Raw genomic sequence first — 10,887 nt, 5'->3', positions numbered from 1 at the left:
CCGGTACATAGTTGTTTATTCTTCGTTGTGGGTCCTTCTAGTTGTGGCATGTGGGATGCTGCCTCAGCGTGGTTTGGTGAGCAGTGCCACGTCCGCGCCCAGGATTCGAACCAACGAAACACTGGGCCACCTGCAGCGGAGCGCGCAAACTTAACCACTTGGCCATGGGGCCAGCCCCACAAAGGGTGCTTTTTAGGTATACCTTCCCATTTTGCTCACCAGAAAAGTTGCTATGACTCTCCCTCTGGGAAGAAATCTTCGTCTATTTGATAAGTAAAAAAAATATGCTGTATTGTTGTTTTAATTTTCATTTTGGTGTTACTATTGAATTTAAAATATTTTCACATGTTCGTCAGCTACTTGTATTTCTTCCTTTGTGACCTTGGCCCATTTTCTGTATTGGTATTTCTATTTCTATTGGTAACTTTTTCTTAGTTATTTATAGAAGCTATTTACTATTAAGAATTCATTGTTGTCATATATGCTGCAAATATTTTTCCTAGTTTAAAAAATATTTCATGCATAGAACTTGTTTCTTTACCCGAAGAATTAAAGATTAAGAATTAAGATTAGTTAAGAATTAAGATTAAAATGTTCACTTTTTTCTTCTATTTTTTTTTTTTTGAGAAAGATTGGCTGTGAGCTAACATCTGTTGCCAATTTTCCTGTTCTTTTCCCCTCCCAAAAGCCCCAGTATCTAGTTTTCTATCCTAGCTGTAAGTCACTCTAGTTCTTCTACGTGGGATGCCGCCACAGCATGGCTTGACCAGTGGTGTGTAGGTCCACACTCAGGATCCAGACCAACAAACCCTGGGCCGACAAAGCAGAATGTGCAAACTTATCCAGTCAGCCACGGGGCTGGCCCCTCTTCTGGTATTTTAATAGTTTAATTATGTGAAATAAGAATTTTAATCCATTTGGAACTGTTTTTGGAGGGAAAGTGTGAGACAGAGATGAAACCTTATTTTCTTCTAAATGGTTATCTGACTGTCCCAAAACCATTTATAGAAAGGACCATCTTTTTTTTTTCTGACTTGAAATGAAAACACATAGCTACCACAAGACAAGTATAGCCTTGATTCTATTACTTAATGGAAAACTGGCCTGTAAAACAGGCCTATTACATTTTTCATTTGATGTCCTTTCTATTATATATATTCGCCATCCTTTGCAGATGGATTAAAATACTTCTGTGAATACTTTTATTGAAAATGATTTTAACTACTACTTTATTTTTCAGTCAAGATCAGTTACAGGAGCGTGGAGCTTAGGTCTAGTCCTGGCTGAAGATTATGTCGATTATTTCCCCTAAGTTAGACCTAACTTGTCTTTTGACGTATGTTTTTGACTTGCTAATTTTTACAAATATTATTAAGATTTTAGAATTTGTTTAAAAGTAAACTTGGCTTACAGTGGTAGATTTAATAGAGGACAACAGTATTGTTAGTATAATTTCACATGTTTAATGCAAATCAGTGCTTATCTATTCGTTTATTTTTCAAAAGCGAAGATTTGAGGACATACTCTGTATGCAGTGTGGTGACAATGACGATGCGTTGAAATACCCCACTTAAAAGGCACGTGCAAGTGGCAATGGATCTTTCTGCCACATTTCTTTTTTTTTTTTTTTGAGGAAGATTAGCCCTGACCTAACATTTGCTGCCAATACTCCTCTTTTTGCCGAGGAACACTGGCCCTGAGCTAACATCTGTGCCCATCTTCCTCCACTTTATATGTGGGATGCCTACCACAGCATGGTTTGCCAAGCCGTACCATGTCCACATCCTGGATCCGAACCAGCAAACCCCAGGCCACCGAAGAGGAACATGCGCACTTAATTGCTGTGCCACTGGGCTGGCCCCTCTGTCACATTTCTTAAAAAAGAGACCCAGGTCATATTTGCAGTATCTGTATTTCCTAAAGGGCTTCATGAAGCTTTGACCTTTGCATAAAAGGAGGGAATATAGCATCTCTTCTTGATTCTGAAAGGTACCTGATGAATTGTGTTACCTTCCAGGTTACCAGAAAATGGCATTAACACAATTTCTCCTTACAAAGTTAAAGACAATTATTACATTGAAGAAGAAAAGAGTTTTTCCTTAATTTTAGATCAAAGGAAGTATTATGTCAAAATGAGAACCAACAGTCTGGGTTAAATTTTCTCTTAAGGGATGAGTTGTATCTAAAACTTCCAAGATCATTAGTAACTGGACATAACATCTGTTTTATCTTAGGAGGTTTAGTAGGATCTATCACAAACTGCTTATGCACCTTAATAATTTATCAACCTCTCATGCATAATGTTCAGAATCTATAGCATCAGTAGGAAAATACTGAATAAATTTAACGTTTTCTACATGCCAGGCACTGGGCTAAGTGCTTTGCATGCATGTATCATTCAATCATCACTATCTTGTGAGACAAATATGATTATATTTTAATCAACTTTATTGAGGTATAATTTACACATAGTAAAATAGATCCATTTAAATTGTGCAATTCAATGAATTTTGGTAATGTATACACCCAAGCCGTGGCCATCACAATAATGATACAGAATATCTCTATCACTGCAAAATGTTCTTTTGTGCCTCTTTTGTAATCAATCCTTTGCTCTGACCCAAGCCCCTGGAAGCCACTGATCTGCTTTATTACTATCATTTAGTCTTTTCTAGAATTTCATATAAGTGGAATCACAAAGTATGTAGCTTTTTCATCTGGCGTTTTTGACATAGCATAATGCTTTGAGATTAATCCATGTTGTTTCATATGTCAGTAACTCATTTCTTTTTATTGCTGAGTAATATTCCGTAGTATGGATGTACCACGAGATGTCTATCCATTCACCAGTTGATGGACATGGGTTGTTTCCAGTTTTTGTCTATTATGGATAAAGCTGCTTTGAACAATAATGTAAAAGTCTTTGTATGGACACATGTTTTCATTTCTCTTGGGTAAATACCTAAGAGGGGCATTGGAAAGCTGTAGGAAAAAAAGAGGAAGCATTTGGGGAGGATTTAATTATAGGGGAAAAACACATATAAAAAAATAAGAGGGGTATTGGTTTTCATAGTGGTTGTACCATATTACATTCCCAACAGCATTGTATGAGAGTTCCAGTTGCTCTTCATCCTTGTCAACAACAATTGTAGCCACTCTAGTGAGCATATATTTATAGCTCATTGTGGTTTTCACTTGCATTAATCTGATGTGGTAATCAGCTTCCAAGATGGCACCCAGTCATCTTCACCTCCTGGTATTCATGGCTTTGTGGAGTCCAATCCCCTAATAAATAGGGATGACCTGTGTAACCAATGGGCTATTGCAGGAAAGACAACTGAGTGACTTCTGAGGCCAGGTCATAAAAGACATTGTAGTTTTTGTCTCATTCTCTCTTAGATCACTTACTGTAGGGAAAACCAACTGCCATATCATGAAGACACTCAAGCAACCCTGTGGAGAGGTCTATGTGGCCAGGAACTGAGGCCGCCTGCCAATAGCTAACACTAATTTGCCAGTCATGGGAGTGAGCCATTTTGTAAGGGGATCCTCCAGTCCCAATCAAGTCTTCAGATATAGCCCAAGCTGATGCCTTGACTGCAACCTTATCAGAAAGACCCTGAGACTGAACTACTCTGCTAAGCCATTCCTGGATTCCCATCTACAGAAACTGTGTGAGGTAATAAAAATTTATTGTTGTTCTAAGTTTTGGGATAATTTGTTACTCAGCAATAGATAACCAATACACATTTTGGTACTTGGAAATAGGGGGTTGCTATAACAAACATATAAACCGTAGGAGTGGCTTTGGCACTAGGTAGTAGATGAAAGATGGAAGGACTTTGAGGGGAGTATTAGTGAAAGCCTACTGGTAAGAACCTTGATGGCCTTTGAGGAGGCTGCCAGCAAGACTTATAGGAAAGTGTGATAGGCAGAATTCTAAGATGACTCTCAAGATTCCTGACCCCTAATGTATATGTTTGCATAATTGCTTCCCTTGAGTGTGAGTAGAACCTGTTAGTATGATGAGATATTACTGCCATGATTGTTGCATTATGTGGCAAAAGGGATTTTGCAGCTCTAATTAAAGTCCCTAACCATTTGACTCTGAGTTAATCAAAAGGGAGATTATCCTAGGTGGGCCTGACCTAGTCATACGAGCTCTTAAAAGGGACAAACAGGTAAGAGATTCTCCTGCTGGTCTCGAGGAAGTGAACTAGCATGTTTTGAGATGGCCTACAGAGGGTGCCTGAGGAGGGTGTGGTCAACAGGAGAGGATTAATATTCTGCAGGCAGCATAGGAAAGGTATTCTTGGTAGAGGGAGCAACATGGGTAGAAGGAGGAGGCTTGAAAGTCTGTCTTTCTGTGAGTAGTCCAGCCAGTGGGAAGAGTGACAGGAGACACCAGCTGTGAGGTGAGTACCATGCTAGGGAGCTGGACTACTTCACATGGGCAGCAAAAGGGAGTCATTTAAAGCAGGGAAGTGACATTACCATCATCTTTAGAAAGTGCTTCCCGTGAGCCATGAACTAAATTAAGAACATACATACATTGTTTCATTTAATGTGTAATAGTACCAAATGAAGAACTTACTGTCATTATCCCCATTTTACAAGGGAGGAAACTCAATCTTAGATAAATTATGCCCAAAGCTAGTAGGTGATAGTTCAGAATTTGAATCCCTAAAGGTATTCTGCAAATCATTTCTGGATCATCTCATCTTGAAGAGAATAAAGATTCTAGCAGTGGTATGAAAGATGGATTGACGAAAGGCTAAACAAGGAGCATGCTAAGGCTGTTGCAAGGATTTTGGGGAAAGATGATTAAGGGCACTAAGTATAATTTCAAGCCTGGCTCTGCTAGGTTCTCTGTAGCTTTGGGTTGGCTACCTCCAGGAGCATCAGGATCCTCTGTAAAATGATGGTAATGGTGCTTACCTTACAAGGTTGTTGTGAGGCTTAAATTAGAAAATCTCTCTCAATCATCTATCACTACCTCTTAGATGTAGTTGGCTCTTAATATACAGAAATTTAGAAGGCATATGTTTAATAAATGGAAAGGTAGGTCTACACCAAGAATCCCTTATTAAGTGCTTACTAAAGTCGACTTCGAAGTGTGCACACTGGTGAAGAAGTGTGAAGAAGACAAGCAAGTAAATAATTGAACAAATAAATAATTTTAAGTGCAATAACTGCCAGTAAGGAGAAGTGGAGGATGCCAAATTTCAGCTCGAGTAAGGAAACTCTTGAAATGGTTTTCTATATCTTTATTTAATAATCTTCTCATAATGAATCTGTTTTATAGAAATTGAGACGGAATTTGCACAGATAAAATCAAGAAATAAACCAAAAAGAAAAAACAGACAGGAAGCCACAAGCCTCGCCCCCTGAAACTAATCCTGCCCCTCCACGACCCCTCCCTCCACTATAGCCACGCCTCTTTGGGGCTTACACTTTTAGCTTCTCCCGGCTCTCACTGCGGGACTCCCTGCTCCGGGATCCCAGCCGAGGCTCATTTGCTCGCGAGAGTTCCTCCATCTAGCCGAATCACAAGGCGGGGGCCGGAAACGGTGACAGAGAAGACTCGCGAGACTTGGTTCGATCGCCTCCTCTCCCCGGCCCCGCCCCTCTTTCCTGGCGCTCCTTGGGGGTCCAGCGTCCCAGATTGCACGTGTAGTTGTTGTGGTTCGCCCTCACGTGGCTACGGAAGTGCGGGCGCCACAGGACCCGCCTCCAAGATGGCGGCCCCCAGTGCATGGGGCCGTGATCCTGCTCTGCTCAGCCTCGAATTATATCCCTGACGCGGTCTTCTGGGCCATGGACCAGCCTGGCTTCACGACCTCGCTGGTGGTGAGTCCGGGGCGGTAGGGTGGGTGCTCGGAGTGCCGGAGTCCGGCGCTGGGGCTCCTGGGAATTTCTCTGCACGAGCACTTTCTTCCGGTTTTGCGTCCTGGGCTGTCCTCCGGTCACCGGTCACCAGGTCTGGGAGGAAGCGCGTGGCTCCTGGGCGGCCGCCGGGCATCTTGTCAAGACCATGTGTTTCCTACCCTGGACACCAGAAAGAGATGGGGGACTGGAGGAGGGGTACTTACTGTCTTCCGCACGACGATTTATATATATATATATATATATATGTATGTATAGTCACATTCTGGAGAACTTGGGAATTAAAGAAATGTATGTAGCAAAACAAACGCTTACTCAGATAACTCAGAGCCTTCTTGTCCAAAACTGTAGTTCTCTTTTTGCTGTATCTTTTTTAGTCTCAGAAAATGACATCCATTCGTTTCATTCGGTATATAATGAATCTGCTTATTTTGCTTCCAACCATTCTTCTAGGCTTTGGGTATATTGATGAGCACAAATACCTGCGCTGTGGAGCCAGTAAGACAGTAGTGCTTAGTTCCTTAGAAAACTACGAGAATCAACACATTTTAACATCAAAAAGCAAGAACAGGAAAAAATCCTTTGATAAATATTTTGAAGCCTCCCTTATGGCAGGTGTAGTGGGGGATACTAGGTACAGCAGTGAACAAGACAGACATTGGCTGCCTAGGTTTTCATTGTGGGAAAGTAGCACAGGCACACAATAAACAAAAAACGTTTAAAAAGCTTCTTAGGAGAAATGGGAGCCCAGAGAAATTTCTTCATTTAATTATCAACCGTTTGTGCTTGCAGGTGTTGGAGATAACATGGTGAACAAGATAGACCTGCCCACATGGGTCAGGTGGAGACAGAGTAGTAAAATGACTGTTGTGTTAAATGATTTGAGGGCTAGTTTCAGAGTGTTTTGTAAAGATGTGGAAGGGGCCCCTTAGCCATACTTTTAGGATGATGGTTTTAAATCTCGATTTGTTGAGATTTATATGAGTTAGGTTTTAGAGATGCAAAGAAATAAGTTTCCACTTTCAAGGATTTTTCCTGTCTAGCTGATGAAACAGGCGTAGTAGTTTTGACAGTTAACATTGCTATGCCAGGACCTGGGGTAAGCTCTTGACATGCATCATCTCATTTAATTCTGACGAACAATTGATGACTTATCTTACTTTTCCAAATGAGGGAACTGAGAGACTGAGAGGTTAGGTAACGTGTCTAAAGTCACGCAGGTGAGATCCATTTCATGTGTGTTAAGTGTGGGAGCTTAGATGCCAACCTAGGCAGTGTAATATGGGATCCCATGACCTTAGCTGCTCCTTGATAGTGTCTCTGAAGTCAGCAACAGCGGCAGTTGCTAAAAACAGGTGAGTGCCAGAGTTAACACAAAAACAGTGGTTTTAAAATTTATTCAAAATTTATTCAAGTATGGTACATATGCAGAAAGGTATACTTTTTTTTTTTTTACAATGTAGTTTCAGAGGCTAAAATGAGGATCAATGGGTACAAGTTTGAAGGAAGTTAGATTTCATTCCAGTTACAGACAAATCATCTTACTAATTCAGCACAGTTTATCTGCCATGTATTCTGTCCACCAGCCACTGTGATAGCCCTTGGAGAAACAGTGGTGAGCAAACCAAAGCCATTTGATAAGTCTTGTGAAAGAAATGAACTGAGGTGGGATAGAGAGAGAATAATGTTGGAGAACCTGCTTTAGATGGAATGACCCCAGAAGGCCCTGAGGAGGTGACATTTAAGCTAAGACCTAAAAGATAGGAAGGGGCAAGACATTTTGTTGAGCAGAGGGGAAAGTTCAGAGGGAGCAGCAAGTGAGAAAACCCCAGGTGGAAAGAGCTTAGAATGTTAAAGTGGTGGCTGAGGCCTCATGGGTTAGGGTAGTGTGGTAGTGGATGATATTGGAGAGAGAGAGTGGGCCAGCTGAGGGGAGTCTTTGTGGGCCATGGAAAGGAATTTGGATGTTATTTGAAGCATAATGGAAGCCATTGAAGGTTTTATGATCAAAGTAGTCCAGAAGTGGAGCGGCCATTTTTTAAGGTTGGGAATATCTTTGAGGCGGACTCAGTACTCTTGAGGGAGTTCTCATTTGCTCACTACTGTGTTACCAGTGCCTGACACTTTGTAGGTACTCAACACTGCCTGTTGAATGAGTGAATAAAAGGTAGGCCTCGATGTTTGCTCAAGTCTTGAAAGTCATAGTCTCAGGATTAAATGAGATGATGTCAGATATGCAGCCCAGAGAGTGGCTTGTAGCAGATATTTAAATGTTCCCTTCCTAAAGCTTCATGAGGGGGATTGAAAGGCTGTAGAGCTGAAGAAGGGGAGAGCCTCTGGAATGCTAGCTTTCGTTTGGAGCACACAGCAGGTTATTCAGAAAAAGACCTTCAAAGAGTATATTGATTGGTGCATGCTTTTTGGAAAGCAGTTTGAAACTAAGAATTAGCAACCTGAAGATAAGCCACTTAAAGATGAAACAAAAGAGGCATGGTTAGGTAAACGATGGTAGATGCATTTCACGGACTATTCAGGGGCCATTAGCAATAGTGCTTTTGAAGAGTATGTGCTTTAATAACATGGAAATGATTGAGATAAAGAAAAAATGCAACACTGTACATATGTACATCTGTTCATGCCTAATTAAAACTACATAAAAATGCTATTCCATTCATTTAAGAAAAGCTATATTGAAATTCTCCAAGATAATATGAAATAATTTTGATAGTAACATTACTTTTTCATTTTTTTAATACAAAAAAGTACTTTAGATTTTTAAAAATAGCCCACCCTTTATCACATGTCTTTTCCTTCCTACCTGACTCCTCTTTCCCCTTTAGTAAGTATTTAATTATTTCATTGACCTTGTATTTCATCTATTTATCTGGCTTGTTACTTACATGAAACCAAAAACTTCCCTTCTGCAGTTAGTTTTAACCAGTCTTTTTTTGTTTTTGAGGAAGATTAGCCCTGAGCTAACTGCTGCCAATCCTCCTCTTTTTGCTGAGGAAGACTGGCCCTGAGCTAACATCCGTGCTCATCCTGCTCTACTTTATATGTGGGAAGCTTACCACAGCATGGCGTGGCAAGTGGTGCCATGTCCGCACCTGTGATCCAAACCGGCAAACCTCGGGCTGCTGAAGCGGAACATGCACACTTAACCGCTGCACCACCGGGCCAGCCCCTTAACCAGTCTTAAGTTATGAAACTGCTGGCCCTCCAGGACCACTTCAACTGACCCCATCTCTTATCAACAGAGTGATTAAGAATTGCCTTTTAGGGGGCTGGCCCAGAGGCATAGCAGTTAAGTTTCCATGCCCCAGGGTTGGCTGGTTTGGATCCTGGGCACAGACCTATGCACCGCTTATCAAGCCATGCTGAGGCAGGTGTCCTGCATATAAAATAGAGGAAGATGGGCACAGATGTTAGCTCAGGGCCAATCTTCCTCAGCAAAAAGAGGAGGAGTGGTGGCAGATGTTAGCTCAGGACTAATCTTTTTCTTCTTCAAAAAAGAATTGCCTTTTAGGAAATCTGCAAAGTCACATAGCCAGGGAATGCACAAAAGAAGAAATCTTGAAATGACCTCAGAACCAAAGATCCTCCTTCCCACGGAACCCAAGGACTGGGATACAACTGAAACTTGAAAGTCAAACTCTTATCAGAAACGATTGGTCCCTCATTCAGGAAGATCCGGTGTTAAAATTACTTCCCCACCTCATAAAAAATGTTTAGAACCTCATCGTAAATGTTTAGAACCCTGCCATAAATGTTTAAAACCTTACCATAAATGCTTGAGGCCTGCCAATCAAAACTGGTTCTACCAGTGTTTCTTTGTGCCAGCCTGTTTTCCTTAACCTCTTAAGTTTTGCCCCAAATCCTGAATCAGGGAGACAGATCTGAGGGCACCTGCCCCCTGTTCTCCTTGCAGATCCATCTTGCAGAATAAAGCTGATCTCTTTCCCAAAGGCTGATGCCATAATTAATTGCTTGTTTATGCACATCAGGCAAGTGAACCACAATTTTGTGCAGTAATCGTGACAGGTGAAAGAACTTTAGAAGTGTGGGTGCTATGCAGTGTAAATTACAGGCAGTCCTGGCTTTGCCTGGTAGCATGGAACTGTAAAAATGAATGTGCAAGCGGAAATCATGCACAGTGGTCTAGTAATTGATGAGAAAAATTATGATTATTTCATGGCCCTTAAAATTCTTGTTAAAATGTTAAAAATTCTCTTACGTCAGTTGTAAATGTATAGGGAATTGAAAAAAATAGTAAAACTAATATTTAGTACATTGTAATTTAAAACATTAGGACATTAAGAATTGTTTTCTTTGTAAAAAAAGTATCAAAAGTAGTTTGACCGGTACTACTTCTAGTTGTTTAAGTTATGACACAGAACAACCATCTTTTTTATGCCTTGGCAAACTTGCCTTCTAAATTTGGATCAGCTCCATTTTATCCTGTGTGCTTTCAAAGTTGTGAAGTATCTCTGAGAGTTCCATTAATGTGCAGACTTTTGCTGGCGTAACTTCCGTTTTATCCTCCCTGTTACAATCACTTTCCTCATTTATGTTGTTAAGTTTGCCTTCACGAATTTCCTCTGGCTGCCTGTTAAGTCTCTCGAAGACAGCACTGTCAATCTTCCCGTAGCCAGCTGTTTCTTCTCTAACTGCATTTATGTTTGATTTGAATTTCACTTTCAGTATTACCACTTTTCGTTTATTTGCTGCCTTTTCATCTTTAGTGGCCAATTCCCTCTTTCAGTTATCCCTTTTTGTACAGTGTCACTGTGGTAAGTGAGATTTGAACCAGGGCGTTGGAGGACTCGGGTTACTCGTGATGGCTGAAATTCATGCATGTCGGTACCATTTTTTTTCTTTCCCCTTAGGGAGGGGGTTCTGAAGAAGCTTTTTCATAATGCTCAGGTTGTGTCTTCTCACTGGCCCTGCCCTTCTGAGAACCACTGGCAGAAGGGGACTTGAGGGGAGTGGGGTGGGTTATGC

The 10,887-nt window shown here is 41.0% G+C and overlaps 1 protein-coding gene across 6 annotated transcripts in view; it reads left to right on the top strand.

Moving 5' to 3' along the window:
* Positions 1–5,475: 5,475 nt before the first annotated feature.
* Positions 5,476–10,887, top strand: part of SLC25A26 (solute carrier family 25 member 26) — a 143,601-nt gene continuing 138,189 nt past the window's right edge. For 2 of the 6 annotated variants that reach the window (XR_006517870.2, XM_014859318.3), the window contains exon 1: positions 5,547–5,850. Coding sequence is in view for 2 of the 6 variants with exons in the window: in XM_014859318.3 (XP_014714804.1) it covers positions 5,818–5,850 (33 nt within the window). In the remaining 4 variants the exon portion in view is untranslated. Of the gene's footprint in view, positions 5,851–10,887 lie in introns of all 6 variants that reach the window. The other 4 variants (XM_014859319.3, XM_070493337.1, XM_044755216.2 and 1 more) reach the window with 4 other exon arrangements.

Source organism: Equus asinus, chromosome 21, assembly GCF_041296235.1.
Source record: "Equus asinus isolate D_3611 breed Donkey chromosome 21, EquAss-T2T_v2, whole genome shotgun sequence".
In the NCBI taxonomy this organism is placed as follows: Eukaryota; Metazoa; Chordata; class Mammalia; order Perissodactyla; family Equidae; genus Equus; species Equus asinus.
This window is presented reverse-complemented; position numbering and strand designations above follow the sequence as displayed.